This window comes from Tachypleus tridentatus, chromosome 12 (assembly GCF_004210375.1).
Source record: "Tachypleus tridentatus isolate NWPU-2018 chromosome 12, ASM421037v1, whole genome shotgun sequence".
NCBI lineage: Eukaryota > Metazoa > Arthropoda > Merostomata > Xiphosura > Limulidae > Tachypleus > Tachypleus tridentatus.
In genome coordinates this window covers 16156265-16174610 of record NC_134836.1, presented here as the reverse complement: position 1 = coordinate 16174610, position 18346 = coordinate 16156265, and the positions used below count along the sequence as shown (strand labels likewise).

At 37.3% G+C, this 18346-nt stretch overlaps 1 protein-coding gene across 1 annotated transcript in view; it reads right to left on the bottom strand.

Moving 5' to 3' along the window:
* Positions 1-14736: 14736 nt before the first annotated feature.
* LOC143234975 (uncharacterized) overlaps positions 14737-18346 on the bottom strand; it is a 58802-nt gene continuing 55192 nt past the window's right edge. The window contains exon 3 of the mRNA XM_076472675.1: positions 14737-15578. Coding sequence (XP_076328790.1) covers positions 15207-15578 — 372 coding nt within the window. The 3' untranslated portion in view covers positions 14737-15206. The remainder of the gene's footprint in view (positions 15579-18346) is intronic.

Genomic DNA, 18346 nt, shown 5'->3' with positions numbered 1-18346 from the left:
AGTCAGTGTGTGTGCTTTCGCTTTGAGCTTTGCAGAAGTTAAGTTTAAAGAGAGAGAGGTATGAGAAATTCTCTTCTCAACAGGGATGGTCAGAAACGTTGTGGTTCCTCTTCGTCCCCGCTCATGGAAAATTATTTACTTTTACGTAAAAGTTTTTTTTTTTAATTTGATCTGGCTTGTTTAAGGTGATGAAGTGAGGTGGGGAATTATAAAAATTGCGGGTGAGAAAGGGGAGCGAGACAAAAGCTGTACAAGAGAGGTAGGCAAGCCTGGAGCCCGCAGTCTGGAAAACCGACGAGACATCGACTCAAACAGCACAATTCAGGGCCGGGCAAGAACATTGCCTTGACTGGGATCTAAAGATCCAATGCCTAATATTTGGATGTGGGGGGAAACGGGAGTGCCCCGAGAAAACCCACTTTCACAGAACAGGCGCTCAGTGTGTGTGTAGGTGTAACAAACATTTTAAACAGAATGGTTACAACTCATCCTTTATCAAAAACTCCTTGAAGAAGACCACGACAGAAAGAAAAGATCAGAAAGTTACCACCATTTACCTACCATAACTACAACATTTCATTGAAAACCTCAAACACTAACCAAAAAAATTCAACACAGAAGTCCGGTAGAATTCCTACAATACCTTAAGGTCCATTCTGGTGAAAAACAAACAGCGACTTACCAAAGAGAATTTCAAAAACGTCATCTGTGAAATTCCGTGCTCCTGCAATGATACATACATTGGAGAAATGGGAAGAAACCTCGCGACAAGAATAAGAGAACAAAAAGATAGTAAAAGACCCATGAAAACACAAAATTCAGCTTTGCAGAGCATGTCACGTCAACTGAACACAGAATGAAATGGGAGAAAACTAGAATCATTGACATAGAGAAATTCTGGAAGAGAAAAAAATCAAAGAATCAGAAATTCCGGATTAGAAGTGAGTATCCTGTGGCTGCTATTGGTTGAATCTACAGAAAATCTTTCCTCCAATCAGAAATAGTGATAATCCAATCAGTCACAACATGCTCTCCACAATCCACCAGAACACTGTTCTACGATGCCGTCAAGGACGAATTGGCACCGTACGGGAAATATCGCAAAATGGAATACGAGACCTGTCAGAGTGGCCGGGGAATGTGCACATGGAATCGGCGTGTGTGCATAGACATGAAAAAGCCAGTCCAAACTTTATTATTGTTCACGGCTTCCGGGTAATGTGTAATTATCCTGGCATGCAGTGGTTGTGCCACCACTGTGGCCTCGAGGGCCACCTGCTCAGTTACTGCCAGACCCCACAATATGGCAAGTGTCTGGCATATGAACACACAGATAGTGACTGTGACATCAAGTGTGAAATTTGTAATGGTAGCTACACGTCCTCGTGTTGCCCGAGGCGTGTGGCAACATATGCTATGGTGGCTGCAGGGCAACCGCACGTTAAGAAGGAGAAAGAGGTGGGGTTTCCACTGACCCACCCAAAAGCTAACAGCAGCTGGGGTGGGGCCTCTGAGGGGGCGCCTACCCCTGCAGACCCCGAGAGTCGGGAAGGAGGATCCCAGTCCCCTGTGGAGGGCCAGGCCTCTTCAACCCCAGTTGAGGGGGCTTTGGGCCCTGCAGAGATGGAGGACACTCTGGACGCCGTCTGGTTGGGAGAGGCCTCTGAGGAGGTTCAGGCCCACCCTTCTGGCCCAGTTTGGTTTGGGCTCTGAGAGTGCTCTGGCCATCCTGGGAGACTTTGGGATGTCCCTGTCTCTGTGGAAGTTCAGGCCTCAGCCTGGTGGTGACAGGGTTGGGGCTACTTTGGCACCCACACTTGCCACCCCAGTAAGTGTTAGGATGGGATCCTTTGAGGAAGGAAGGTTCAGTTTCCTCTATACAGGGTGGGTCATCCGAGGAGATACTGCTTCCAAGGTGGCTCAGGCTTTCCTGCTTGAGGAGATGTGTACTGTGAGTTCTGAGGGCCTCGCGTGTTGTGGGTCTTTTGAGCTCCTCCCTCATGGCCGTTGCAAACCCCACACCGACGTTGGACGAACTACTGTCACCTGGCTTATTCGACTGTCTAATTGACTTCCACAGCATTCCAGGTCTTTTAGAGCTGATGGAGGAGGGGGAACGAGGCCCTGCAGCCCTGCGATGTTACCAGACTTTGGTCTGGACTTATCAGTTGTATAGCCGTGGTAGTCGGATTTCGGCGGCCGCAGCTGCGAAGCGGAGGTGGGAGCACGTGGCCTTAAGAGGCTGCACACGCCACATCCCAGTCTGTACAGTTGAAGTAGCAGTGTCACTGATTCTTCCCTCAGGATTGGTAGAAGGGTTTTTCCTGCATCACGTTGAACATCCAGGAGATGCATAGCATTTATAAGCAATTCTACACATTTTTTTCTCTTCAACTGCTTTGCGGTTGAAGCTATATTCCTGCAAGAAATCCATTTTGCCTCTCAGAAGAACCACTTTTCATTCTCTTCATGCTGTCCTGTCTGTGCGTGGTATGGGGATCTTTTTTCACCTGCATTTTACTGGCATGATCTTTACGTCACATAGTGATGCTGAGGGGCGGGTTGTGAGCGTTGATATTGTCACTGGAGGTCGTAGGATTCGGTTTGTTAATGTCTATGCACCTGTTTGGTCTAGGGAGTTGGCTTTCTTCTGGGGCTTAGACAGGTTCTTTATAACACAGACTGATATCGTCCTCGTTGGTGATTTCAACTGCACTCTGGATCTTCATCTCAACAAGATTGGAAGCAATCATCTTTCTGGTGATCAGTGTATGCAGTCTCTGCACGTGCTGCTATCAGATTTCGAAACTTCTAATGCCTGGCGTGTACTGCATGAATTTGCTTTCGTGGCCACTTGAACTGGTCAGGGTATTTCTTGTTGCCTTGACAGGTTCTATGTAACACCTGGCCTTCAGCAGAGCCTTAGCAGGGCTGCAGTTCACTGGGTTGGGGATGTCTCGTTTTACTGTCCGACCATTGAGTCCTTCTCACCACATTCCAGGATGTTATCCCCGTTTTTCAGGGCCCTGGTGTGTGGAGGCTCAACGTCTCCCTCCTTGCCGAGGATTAGATTGGGGATGAATTGATTGCCTTTGTTTGGGGGCTTTTTTGTCGAGTCTGTCAACGTGTCCTGGTGGGTGGCTCTCAAGGAAATCTGTGCCTCCTTGTTAAGCTGGCATGTGGCATTCGTGAGCCCGCCGCCTGGCCTTGCTAGGCAAGCAGGCATGTTAGCTGCCTTGCTCTGTGGCAGGCCAATGGATTACTGGATCCTCTCGAACATTGAGAACATTCACAGAGAAATAGATTAGGATTATTCCAAACTATTTCATTCGGCGAGCATCTCTAGTCTGATGGAATCTCTTGATCCTCGAAATGTTACGAGAGTTTCACTGTGCAAGGCACGGGAAATGGCCAAGACCAAACACATCTCCAGTCTAGTGTTGGAGAATGGTCAATTGACATTTGAAATCTCTGACATTCTAGACGCGTGTCTCGGCTGTTACCGCCGTTTCTATTCGGCCTAACCGTGGACGATGGGTTGTGGGACGACATTACTCAGTTTCTGCCACCCTCGACTTTTCCTTTCACGAACAACTAGTGAAACCCATCAGCCTGGGTGAATGTTGGTCTGGCCACGGGGTCTATGCCGCCGGGAACACTGGATGGGATCATTACTCTTATGAGTAAGGATCCTAGACAATCTGAAGATCTTTCCTCGTGGTGTCTCACATCTCTTTTGAACGTGGATGGAAAGATTATTTCTCTTGTCCTGTGTGCCCATTTGAGTGTAGTTATGCCTTCTTTGGTTTGCTGTACTCACACGTGGGAAAGAAGCATATAACAAAATCTGGTGCTTCTCAGGGACCTGTTCCATTACATCACAGACAGGGATATCCCTGCAATCTTTGTGTCCTTTGACCAGAGCAAAACTTTTGATCGAGTTCACCAGAAATGTTTATGGTTCGTTCTGGAGAGGTGTGTAAAACCTTGTGTGTAAACTGAAAAAATCACTGTGTGGATTAAAACAGTCACCACGCTGTTGGAACAAATCATTTCATGAATAGATGATGGAACTGGAATTTGTTCAGAGTTCAACAGATCCATGTGTTTTCATACGGAAGGGTGAAAATCTAACAATAGTTGCAGTATATGTGTCTGACATTATTTTGTTTGCTAATAGTAATGATGAAATAATCAATATAAAGGAAGCACTGAAGGAAAAATTTCGCATGAAAGACCTTGAAAAGCTCCATTACATCCTTGGACTCAGTGTTGTTCACGATGAAAAGAATGGCTGTGTATGGTGAAATCAAAGACAGTAATTGTAAGTTTGTGTAAAACTTAAAATTAAGTGGGAGTGTTAAGAATATTGAGATAAGTGCTGCCACCTTTAATCATTAACAGCTCACAAAATATGTTGTGTAAGTTTTAATAACCCAATATTTATATACTTAAAACATGGTACACATTGTGAAATAGGGTGGCTTTGTTGGAAGAGGTAATAGTTAAACAGTAAGAGTAAGGGTGCTTTGTGATACCCGCTTTCAATATTCAGCTACTGATGTCCTTCCACAATGTTCCACATGATTAATTAATTAAAAATCATTTGCCGCAGAAATATAAAAACAGGCTGACGTTGAAAGGCTACGTGCCAGAGTAAGTAGTGGATATAACTGAAAAAAAAAACGGCTCTTTATATCAGCCTTATGATGGCTGTTGTAATAAAAATATCAATCCTTACATTCCTCCATGTAGAATGCTGATGCACTCTTTGAGACATATGAGAAATTTGTAACAGTTACAGTAATGATTGGGGTGGAAGGATTTTTAACTCTTCATTTGCACGACCCTTGTTTCAAAGTGTCTTCCAATAAATTTTGGTTGAGGTAGGTCCAGCAACTTAGTAGTAGTTATATAATGGACAGACAAACAGCCATACATATTTTTGTTTCATATATTTATGTATACATACACACAAATAACATTAAAAAGTGTAAATTGGGAATTGTAATTTCATTCATTCACAACTCGATTCCATCAAGAAACATAGGGCCGCAATCACTTGCGGATTCTTCAATAGGTTTTTAAGTGAGTAGGTTGTTAGCCCACTGCACCGCGCTATCTCTAATTTAGTAGCGTAAGACTAGAGGGAAGGCAGCTAGTCATCACCACCCACCGCCAACTCTTGGGCCACTCTTTTACCAACAAATAGTGGGATTGACCGTAACATTACAACGCCCCCGCGGCTGGGAGGACGAGCATGTTTGGCGTGACGCGGGCGCGAACCCGCGACCCTCGGATTACGAGTCGCACGCCATAACGCGTTTGGCCATGCCGGACCCGAATTGTAATTTAATTAAACCCTATTAAATTCTACTTTAAGATTTCATCTAAATATTAAAGATCATTACATTTTCACGTCTAACTGCAGACAGCAAAAAGTAGTAGAAGTTAAGATATTGTGGGTTCAAGCACTCAACACCCAACTAATAACTGATTCTCCTTAGTTGGGAGCTAGTTTGATATTAACGTCAGGATCTTGTCTGATGGATGGAATATTCCCAACGTGTTTGGGTGCTGTAGCTTCAGACATTATCTGTCATGACTAAAAGACGACAGCGAGGACGAGCGATAGAAGAATAGTTTTGGTTTTGTATGCATATACACACACTAAAGAAGGTATAATCACAAGTTAGTTACGAAGGGATAAAAACTGACATACTTGTAACAATAAATGTTTTGCCGCTATGGAGTTTTTGTGGATAAACCAGGACCTAATGTAAGGAGTTTATATTACCTAAGCATAAAAGGAAAATGTCTATCCTCTTCTCACGTAGGCCAGTTTGGTTTGGTTAGAATTTCGCGCAAAACTACTGAAGGGCTATTTGTGATAGCTTTCCCCAATTTAGCAGTGAAAGGCTAAAAGGAAGGCAGCTAGGCATCACTGCCCACTTTTTTACTAACAAATACTCAAAGGTCGGTATTGTTTCTTGGAGACAGTATAAGACATGTGTTAAAAGCGCGGATATTTTGTGCACAAGTTGAAGGTTCGAATTTATTATCTGTTAAATATATTTTCCTCTAGTAAATTGTTAAAACTTAAAACTTATTGATTATACCAAATATTGTTTTTCCATTTGATTTTTGGGAATTTATTATATTTTATCTCAATATTTCAACATAGAGGTGAAAACCATTATTTTTTTTTCAAGTTACATAAACCATTTTATGCTAATTAACAATTTGGCTGATTCAAAAATAATTATTTATTTTTCCGGTCAAAGTTTTATTTAAAAAATAAAGTGTTACATACTTTATTTTCAGAATATTAGATCTTTCTGCTTACTTATAACAGTTTTAAAAACAACAAGTTGCCAAAAGCTATTTATAAAAAATAACAAAAGTAAAACACTTAGGAACATGAATAACAAAGTGGTTCGAATTGGTTTCCTCGTTTAGTGACTTCAGTGATCTTTTGATATTTCGAAAATTATAATCACGGTTTCTTAAACCTTCATATGGTTACAGTGTCGGCAGAAATTCACATAAAATGAATGTATTTGAATTAACCTGTTTCTTTCTTATTCATATTTACAGCGTTCAATTTCGCTAGTTTGTATGTAAAAAAAATTTTTTGTTTTGGAATGCAGGATAACACCTTAATATATGCCTTTCTACAAATAATGCAGGGTCTTTTTTGGATATTTTAGATTAATTTATGAATTGCATTGAATGAAACAATGGAATCAAACTGTATGTTTTAAAGCTGGACTGGTATTTAAAGTTGATTTTTTGTAGTTTCTCGTTGGTGTTAATGAAAATATATTTTTGCGACAAGAAAAATGAATCATAGGCCCTAGGATTCACAATTTGTTATGTTAACTACTAGGTCACGCCCTGCCAGTATCTGAATGAATACTTCTATCATGAAATGTACTTACTCGTTTGTTTGTTTGTTTTTGGAATTTCGCATAAAGCTACTCGAGGGCTATCTGTGCTAGCCGTCCCTAATTTAACAGTGTAAGACTAGAGGGAAGGCGGTTAGTCATCACCACCAACTCTTGGGCTCTTTTACCAACGAATAGTGGGATTGACCGTAACATTATACGCCCCCACGGCTGGGAGGGCGAGCATGTTTAGCGCGACGCGGGCGCGAACCCGCGACCCTCGGATTACGAGTCGCACGCCTTACGCGCTTGGCCATGCCAGGCCTTGTACTTACTCTAAATATGCTTTAAATCTTGATATTTTAGGCTACCTCAAAATTTCTTTATACACCTGAAAATATCCCAGACGTAAAGTTTTGTTAATAATACATTGATAAAAAATAAAGTTCAACTACATTGAAGATTATTAGAAAATAATATTAATTGAAAACAATATAATTTCACGGAATATCAAGATTGATATTACTATGGATTACTAGCGTATATCATAGCTCACGTTTTTCTTTTTCTGGCGGTAAGACAACTTCACTCTCCATCTAACGGTCGCGGATTAGAATCTCCCTTCCACTAGCTGTGGGGAGTCATCATTTCCATAGTTTATTGGTAAAAAGAGTATTTCAAAGCTAGAAGTGAGAGTGATAAGAAACTTTTTTTCTCTAATATTTTTTCTGCTAAATCAGATAACCCTCGTGTAGCTTTGAGTGAAATTCATAACAACCAAACCGATCGAGAATATTCTTAAAGATTTTACTTTATATCAACATCAGGAAAAGTTTAAACCCAATAATTAAAATTAAAACATGAATATTATGATTTAATTTATTCTCTACAAAAGTAGCAAAAACTGAAAAAAATTAAATATTAATATTGTCATGTGTGGAGGAAAATGTCTAGTTTATATGCATTTGTTTAAGAGCGACAAAAATATTCAGACGTTGCCTTATTTGCAAGTCTGACAGAAAAAAAAACTATTTCTCAGTGTCATACTGTGTACTAAAAATATAAAACAGGCTTTAACTAAATACATTACGTTTATAAACTGTCGCGTGATGTTCTTATTAGTCTTTATCTTTGTTCCAAACGATATAGTGAGTTAGACTAATTGATTCCATTTAATAAAAACTTTTACGTGAAGCTCTGTATAATCTGTTACTCCTCGAAAGCCTTGTTGCATAGATACATGCTTTTCAGCTTAAAAAACATCCCCATAATGCATCTGAAACGGCTTGAAAAGTGTTCTGTTTTTTGATGTTAGAAACAGCGTGATAGTACTTTAACAAGCAGAGCAGAACATCCAATCATATTCAGTAAAAAAAATCTAAGTCACTAATACTTGGTAAGTGATAATTTTAGTATGTATTGTACAGAACACACGCACACATAGTTGAACACACACACATAAACTGTGTCATATTTATATTGCTTATTTGAATAAGTCAACTATATAAAATAACAAACTGTCACATTGTTATTTATTAATAAAACAAATTTCGGAAAGAGGGTCTGGTGCCATGAACTGTAGGAGAGTGGCTATTCATCCACAAGAACTTGCTCATTGAGATCTTAAACATGGCAAAAAGTTAAATCACACGTGATAAGCTAGTTATATTCTTTTCAGTTATTAATTGTTTGTTATTAATAAAAAAACAAAAAAGACAAATATTTTAACACAAGAAAATTACTTCTACGTTATTTCCATTTCTCCCCCAACAATGTTCGAATTAAAATAACCATTATCGCTATTAGTATCGAATTTCATAGAAAAGATCGTTCATTACCAGTTTATTATGCTCTTAACACAACTATAACTATTAGTAGCTATGATCGACCAATTGAGATTTGTCTTTTCAAGCAGTAAGTATTTTGAATGATTTAAAATAGCATCACTGCAAATAGGTTTTTGGTTGACGATATTCTATTGGACAAATTTATCACCTTAAAATAAATATAATACACAAAATTGTATGCTTATCTGAAGCCATAGTTCTTTGGCAAGATGCCAATTTCAGATATTCAACCACTAACCCACAGTATTATCTATTTAGTTTTTTTATATTATCTTTCATTATCTTGTTTGTTTGTTTTGAATTTCGCGAGGGCTATCTGCGCTCTTCATCCTAATTTAGCAGTGTAAGTCTAGAGGGAAAGCAGCTCGTCATCACCACCCACCGCCAACTCTTAGGCTGAACTTTTATCAACGAATATTGGGGATGAACATCACATTATAACATCCCTATGGTTAAAAGGTTAAGCATGTTTGGTTTGCCGGGGATTCAAACTCACCAACATCAGATTACGAGTCATGTGCCCTAACCACTTGGCTGTATACGGGACTTTTTTTCAGTAGGAGCAGCTGTCTCTATAAGCGGCTGAAGGTGAGAGGTAGCAGTTTTAAATTAGAAAAACTGTTGGAGAAACCTCTAGAAATTTCTCCTTGGAGTAAAAAGTATCGTTTTCTTTTTTGATTATCAAAAATTACACAGGACAAAGAAAAACATTATATTATATGTTTTCCTCATCTACCACATTAAATATTGCTTAATTGCTGTGCGTCTTGTGTGTATATATATATATGTACTATAAGTATCTTTATAAAGTTGTAGATACTTTAATTTTAGTTACTGTACTCTTTTTATTACCGATTATTTTGTCACTGATATTTTTATTTAATTTATGGATATTCTGTATGTGTATGAAACGATCCTGTTCTGATTGCATACCGGCTTGTGTTTTTGGTATTGGACTTATGTCTCAGATTCATGTTACCAAAGTTCGTTTACACAATTGTCTTCTTTACTTTAATAAATAGTAGATAACGATGTATTTACTTTGTCTGTGTGTGTGTTTTTTTCTTTTAGCAAAGCCACAAAGGCTATCTGCTCAGCCCACCGAGGTGAATCGAACCCCTGATTTTAACGTTGTAAATCCGGAGACATACCGCTGTACTAGCGGGGGGTTTGCTTTGTTTTCAATATAGTAATGGAATCATGTCAGTTTCTCTGCTTCTGTTCCGCCCTGCTGTTTATTGATCATGTTTTTATCCTCACCAGGTCTTTACAATAATTTTCTTTACTTACATGTATGCAAATAACAAAAATTAATACTTATGAAGGATTTACTTCATGAACCACTTAATAAAATAGTCTCAAGTGCATAAGGGTTATAAATTTAGTTACACTGGTACTTCATAAACTGTAAAGTACAAATTACTGAGAAAAACCCTAAACTGGGGATGACAATATTTTATATTCTCAACGTTTCACTGATCGCTACAACAATAATATTAGTTTAAGTTTTTCAAAAATTATCTTAATGGATATGCCTTCAGATCTTACTTTCATTACTAGGTTTAATTTTATTTATTTATGTATTGAGATCAACTAGTTATTAATTCTAGTAAAAATGGCGCGTTGTTCACTCATTTCTAATCTTAAATTGTATTGATTTGCATTCATTTGAAACATTGTATCATTTGTTTAAGAAGAGGTTTTGAAAGACGTTTAAACAGTGTCGCATTTCTTGGAAACCTTTGGACGCGTCTAAAATTTAAGTAAAACTTTAAAAAAATAAAAAATAAAGCACAACCAATATATAAAACAGAGATATTGCTTCTGGATTATGTTTGTTTGTTTGTGATACTTATACATCCTAATTTAATGTAAATCGAAGATTTTTTCTGTTACAGAAAACTATCATGGGTAAATTAACATTTTGGTTTACTGAACTCCAAGGAGAAACAGATTTAGGATGTTCTGAAAAGTCTTCGCTGAACATTTTTTTTAAAAGCGCCAAAGTAAGTTTTACAGTACGTTGGTGTCATACAGTTTGTGTTTCATGATGAATAAGTAATTAATATCTGAGGCTTAAAGGTGTGTTGTTTTTTTCAATTTCGCGCAAAGCTACCCGAGGACTATCTGCGCTAGCCGTCCCTAATTTAGGAGTGTAAGACTAGAGGAAAGGCAGCTATTCATCAGTACCCACCACCAACTCGTGGGCTACATTTTTACCAACGTATTATAATGCTCCCACGTTTGAAAGGGCGAACATGTTTGGTGTGACGGGAATTCAAACTCGCGATACTTAGTTTACGAGTCGAGTGCCTTAACCAACTAACTATGCTGGGCAAGACTTGAGGAGAAGATAATTGGTTCAAAAACAGAACTAAAATTAGAATTCTATTTTCATATGTTGAGTTTCGCCCCACTCCAATGGCGGACTTACAAAGTTGGGAACCGAGATGGGCAGAATATAGATAACACTTTCTGTAGCTATGAGCTAAACTACAAACAAACAATGCTGAGTTTAAAAGTTTTGTATCTTTTTATACTAGAAATTACGAGGTGTTTGCCTATACTGGTTTAACCACTATAGTAATCACTGAAGTTGTGGGTTCTTTACGTTCGAGTGTCAACAGATTCATCACGGGTTTTATGAAATTCCTAAATTCTGAGAATATCTATGCTGGTTTAATACACTACATGGCAAAAAGTATGTAAACACCGACCATCACACCAACATTTGTTTGTTGAACATCTCATTCCAAACCCATGGGCATTAATATGGAGCTGGCTCCTCCTTTGCTGCTATAAAAGCCTTCACTCTTCTAGGAAGGGTGTTCACAAGACTTTGGAATATGGATGTGGGGATTCGCTTCTATTCAGCCACAAGAGCATTAGCAAGGTCGGGCGAGAAGGGTTGGCTTGCAGTCGGCGTTCCAATTCATCCCAAAAGTGTTCGATAAGGTTAAAATCAGGGCTCTGGGCAAGCCAATCAAGTTCTTCCACACGAACCTCGGCAAACCATGTTTTTATGGATCTCGCTTTGTGCACGGGGACATTGTCATACTGAAACAAAAAAAGGACCTTCTCCAAATTATTGCCACTAAGTTGGAAGCACACAATTCTCTAGAATGTCATTGTATGCTGTAGCATTAAGACTTTCCTTCATTGTAATTCAAGAGCCTAGTCTAAACCATGAAAAACAGCCCCAGACCATTTTTCTCCTCCACAAAACTTTACAGTTGGCACTATGAATTCAGGCAGGTAACGTTCTCCTGGCATCCGCCAAATCCAGACTCGTCCGTCAGACTGCCAGATAGTAAAGTGTGATTCGTCACTCCAGAGAACGCGTTTCCACTTCTCCAGAGTCCAATGGCGGTGTGCTTTACAGCACTACAGCCCATGCTTGGCATTGCACATAGTGATCTTAGGCTTGTGTGCGGCTGCTCGGCCATAGAAACCCACTTTATGAAGCTCTCGACCAGCAGGTCTTGTGCTGACGTTGCCTCCAGAGGCAGTTTGGGACTCGGTAGTGAGTACTGCAACTGAAGACAGACGATTTTTACTTTTACGCGGTACGTGCTTCACCACTCGAAGGTCCCGTTCTGTGAGCTTATGTGGCCTACCGCTTCGTGGCTGAGCTGTTGTTGCTCTTAGACGTTTCGGCTTCACAATAACAGCACAAACAGTTGACCGGAACAGCTATAGCAGAGAAGAAATTTGACAAACTGGCTTGTTGAGGAGATGACATCTTATGACAGTGCCACGTTGAAAGTCGCCGAGTTTTTCAGTATGACCCATTCTACTGCCAATGTTTGTTTATGGAAATTGCAAAAATGTTACAAAAATACATAGGCTTTTATAGAGTGTTCTAACTTTTTCATTAGACTGTATATATATATATATATATCATTCAACTAATTATCCAGTTTTATGTTACCTTTGATGTAATCTATAATATTTTAATTTATGTTTTATACTTTTTACTTGATCAGTTTTACGAAGAAATTTCAAGATTGTTTTCATTATTTCGTACGCCTCTAAACGTAGTTGGTTTTTTTTCTTGGTAGGATTCATTGAAACATTGTAGATTATGCAGCCAGAACATTTAAGTATTACGACATTCTGGATAAATTATCTTTAACTGAATGAATTAATGAGATCTTTAAACAAAGTTGAAAGAGTTTTGACGTTTTTTGTTTTTTAGGTCTGTTGCTTGCATTTCAAATAGTGTTTTTATCTTCGTTTCTTTTTCTGTATATTAATGATGTTTTCTGGTAGATTACTTACGCATTTCTTAACTACAAGTCTATTATTTATTCTGCTTTGCGAAAATTTATTGATCATTAATTCTGATTATACAGTTACATCTTCATGGGCATATTTTTAAGTAAAAGCTATGATAAAATTAATTCCAGTGTTTTTTTTTATTAATATTAACATATCAGGCGAATGTTATTATTTCACTTCATTTTTATATAATGTTGAACCAGTATACAAGCAATGATTCCAATCTTTTGTAAAAACTAGGTTGTCAGCTCATCTAAAGAGTCGTCACTCATTCTTCAAGTTCTTGTGTGATACTTACGACTATTTAATGTACTTCGTCCTCTTTCTTATGCCCCCCGCTAATACAGCGGTAAGTCTACGGATTTACAACGTTAAAATCAAGTGTTCGATTTCCCTAGGTGGGCTTAGCACATAGCCTGATTGGCTTTGCTGTAAGAAAACACACACTCACCCCTCTTTCTTATATTTCTTATTCTTAAATCTGTTATGGAATAACATTAAAAAGAAAAGTCACTATGGAACAGGTCAGAATGGGTTGAGTTGCCTAAGCAGGCACTTTTTTTTTCTATTCTGCTGGTTCGGTACTGATTTGTTGACTTGTTTCTCTAACCCTCCAACCACACAAGCTAATGGTAAAGGCCATTGAAATCAAGGTAAACAAATAATATTAACTTAATGAAGTAACAATAATTAATAAATTAAAAGGAACAAAAGGTGCTTATGTAACAATTCATTTCCAATGAAATAACTCGGTTTGTGGCTTTTAGGTAATCAATGGATCCCGCATAAAACAGGTTCAACACGTCTAAGCAAAAGGTAAATTGATATGAGCTGTAGCGGGAGACAAACAAATAGTTTTAAACATAAAATTCTTTTTTACCCAAATACATTGTTATATCACCTGAACTGATAAGATTTCTTCTGTGTCGTCTATTGGAGCCTAAGACTTCGAAACAACAGATGACGACCAAGAGATACATCAAGACTCAGGAAGAATCAATGGAAAGGAGTATAAATATACCTGTCTTAATTAACCTTATGAAATAAGGAAGGAAGTTAAATATATCAGTAAATAGTTTATGCACAATTTTAAACGAAGTGCACGACTTGAGAGGATACATGTCAAAGTTCTTAGCCTTAATTGACGTGATTCGCTATATGAAGAAACTGCATGAAAATTTAGAATATTATGTATATATACATGAATTAAGATTTATCTTAATGTTTAAATAATGACTATTTCAGTCATTGCACTTTAAAACACGTTGTTTACTAGATATCTAGTCATTGCGCGGTCATTTCTAAATGTAGAAATATTTTTAAAAAGAGTAAATATTTTAATTGTTGAGTCATTCATTTGCGTTAAACATAAGCTTTAAGTATGTCATACGTAAATAGTGTAAATTGAGATTTTTAATACGCTTGTAATAATTTAATATTTGTGAAATAATTACGTTGTGTGTTATTACATTCACGAAATCAACACTAGAGAAGCCACTGATCAACGGTAACCACAAATTTGGGGAGATTCAAATATTTCTAAGCGATCTTCCTTTTTGTTTTAAGATTATGACTGTAGTGTAAGCCAAATCAATGAAATATTTTTAATTTTAATGGCATTCTAAACAACACTAGGTTCAGCAAGTATTGTGTTTTAAATTACGTTGTGTTAATCCCATTTATTATGTACTTAACCTGATAAATTGCTTTGAAATGTTGGATAAGTATTAGAGATTTATTTATCTTTCAAAGCACAGTATGTAACAACACAGATGCATTAATCTGATTCGTGTCTGCTTACAAAAACACACACGTACCCATATACATACAATTCTTACACATGAAATAAAGTCTCTTCTTTTAAACTTATGTCTTCTCTTTTGGTATCTTTGTCTTCTATATTGCCATGGGCAACTGATGAAACATTTTCCTGTGCTTTAGCTGCTGATAATGACTTGAAGATTGTTTCACCATTTTTAGAAGTGGCAAAATGAACATCAGTGGTAACATCTGGATATGTGAAAGAAGCAGTGTCCCTATTTCCTAAATTTTTTCGCTGAGGTAAACACAAGAAAGTTCGTTTCTTGAAGTTCCTTTTAGTTTGAAGTCTCGTCCCAATAGTACCATTGATGTCTGACATTTGAAAACATGATAATGTAGATGGTAGTGAATACTTCTGGGTAGCGTGAACTTATGATTTGCATGCAATTATCCCTAAGACTACTCCTACGTTAACTAACAAGAAGCCTGTAATTAGAAGTATAGGACCAACAATCTTAAATGGATCTAATATATTTTCGAGTTTTTTGCTGAAAGTACGAATAAACTCCTCACTATAGGTTGAATCCGCATCTGGTGTTCGTGGTTTACAAGCCTTGATGGTTAAATATGTTCCAGCAATAAGATTTATAATACCAAACAATGCAAAGCAGATGACAAATGGTCCTGCCATTACAAATCCACCAGTAATTCTTTTACTCTGAAAAAGTTGGCAGTGAGATACGAGAACTGCAGTTCGACGATTTGCAGGCATCATAGATACATAATCTTTTATGAAACAGCCCTACAGAAAAAATATACATATATATATATATATATTGTGTTCATTTAAAATCTTCAACACTGTATGGCAGTAAGATACTTTTGATAATGAACTACTGTATACACCGATCCAAATAATTATTTTTCCTATATTATGATAAACAGTAATAAACAAAACTATGGAAACACACAAAATATGTACATACAAAACTCAAACACAAGGCATATAAGTCTGTATTTATAGATGGTTCAGAACGTTGTGACAGAAAATACACAATAAAAGAGGATACAAAACGCTACTGTTTTGTATGTGAACCCATTAGCTCAAAACGAACATTATGTCTTGTGTTTACAGTAAATTATATATGATCAATGGATTACTTCATAATATTATTCTAAGTACCCTCACAATTCAGACAAATTGTTGGGTCGCTTTTTAACCTTTTCATATTTTACATAAGCCCATATAGCTTTAAGAATATTCTTATCAGGATTATGTGCAAGCCAAACCATGATTGAAAATGTTTCATTGGCTTCTTTACCCATCATGGTATTGTTTTACAACATTTGTTGTATGCCTTGGATCATGGTTGCGTTCCTGAGAAAATACAACAATGGATCATGATAGGTCTGTACTTCTCAGTAGTCAAGGTGCCATCAGTTTGTTTCCTTAGATCACCGATAGCGTTGGTTGAAACGCAGCTGCAAACACGTATTCATTCCACACAACGCTTTAGTGTAAACATTCTACTTTGACTATGATAAGCTTCTCTTTTCCATTGTATAATAACGTAGCGTTGATTGTTCGTGAACAATTATAACTTGGATTTGTCTGTAAGACGCACACGTCTGAAGTTCTGTTCATTCCACTATTTGTGATCAATATATATTTCAACCATTTGGCTTGGTTACCTCTTCTCGGCAGTAGTTTTGAACATCTACACGTTCATTAATATCACTTTTTGCTAATATATATCTTACTTTTGTGAAGTTAACGTTTATACTTGTATTTACAGCAAGGTGTACAATCTAGGCTTTATGCTGGCGCGGCACTTCTTGGTTCGTTAGATAATTTTAGTGATATCAATACGTTTGTGTTACAATATTTTAACAACAAAGATGGGGTAGGTTTAGATGTCGGAAAGATGAGAATTTTCAAATAGTGTATATGACAATATCTATAAATACTGCAAAAATACAGTTCTGGAAAAATTAAACATATTATAAACCAGAAAATCCAACAGATTATCAAATTTACAGTGTTTTGGAATGTTACATTTTGGTCCGATATCAACGAAACAAAACTGTTGGTCAGTTAGATATCATTTGGATGATCTCTGACCTATTAAGTGGAATTTTAATCTAAACAAAAGTCAATTTTCTGGGTTTGAGGTATTGTTTGTTTTGGAATTTCGCGCAAAGCTACACAAGGACTATCTGCGCTAGCCGTTATTAATTTAACAATACACGACCAGAGGAAAGTCAGCTTGTCATCACCACCAACCCTTGGCCTACTCTTTAACAACGAATAATGCGATGTACCGTCACATTAGAACGCCTCCAAGGCTAAAAAGGTGAATATGTTTAGTGTAACAGGTATTCAAACCTTCGAACATAAGATTAAAAGTCGATCGCCTTAACTACCTAGCTACACAGCGCCCGTTGAGGTATTGAATGAACATGTTATGTTACATATGATGCTATTTTCTGTTTGTCAAGTCCACCATACTGACCAAACCAAATAGTTGCTTTCATTGCGAAGTGATTATAGATTTGCAATAAATATTTTGAGTAATATTTCCATTAAACCACGAGCGTAATGTAGAATCAGTCTACATATTCAGCTATGTCAATCATAAACTAACGGTAAACGAGATAATTTCTTAAGAATTCTTTGTGTTCAGCAACAAGACGGTACGAATGACTGACATTTTCTTCGTTATATTTCAGTTAGAAGTCTTTCTCAACACGTGGACAGGTAACAAAAAAGTACAGTTCAAGCAGAAAACGAAGAGATCGTATTAGACAGATTGCCTAACAATAACATATTTCTCTTTAGCAGACCGAGAGAAAAGTTATAAAACTTACGGTTATTATCAATGGTCAGTAAGTTTTGTTTTCGAATTTCACGCAAAACTACACGAGGGTTATCTGCACTAGCCGTCTCTAATTTAGCAGTGTAAGACAAAAGGGTTGTTTGTTTTTTGTTATTTGAATTTCGCACAAAGCTACTCGAAAGCTATCTGTGCTAGCCGTCCTTAATTTAACAGTGTAAGACTAGAGGGAAGACAGCTAGTCATCATCACCTACACCCAACTCTTGGGTAACTCATTTACCAACGAATAGTGGGATTGACGGTAACACTGTAACGCTCCCACGACTGAATGGGCGAGAGGTTTGGTGTAACATGGATTCGAATCCTTAACTCTCAGATTACGAATCGAGTGCCTTAACCACCTGGCCATGCCGGGCTAATGGTTAATAACATCGATTTTTTTTTATGCTATTACTAAGTGTTACACCTAAAACTTAGAATTAGTAAACAAACCAACCAGAATGGTAAAGTATAGTATGTTTTATTTGAATTTTGTAACGTTCCTAAAACAAAAAGAACCTAAAATAGAATTATGGTAGAATTATTATACGCACAAAATATATTTTTATATTATAATGTAACTATTTTTCTATGTTGGGAGACTAGTTTTTAATATATATATAATTAACTTCCTAAAAGTCAGTAAAATATAGCATTTTTTGTTTTATTTAACGCAACTAATACAGAAACGTTCA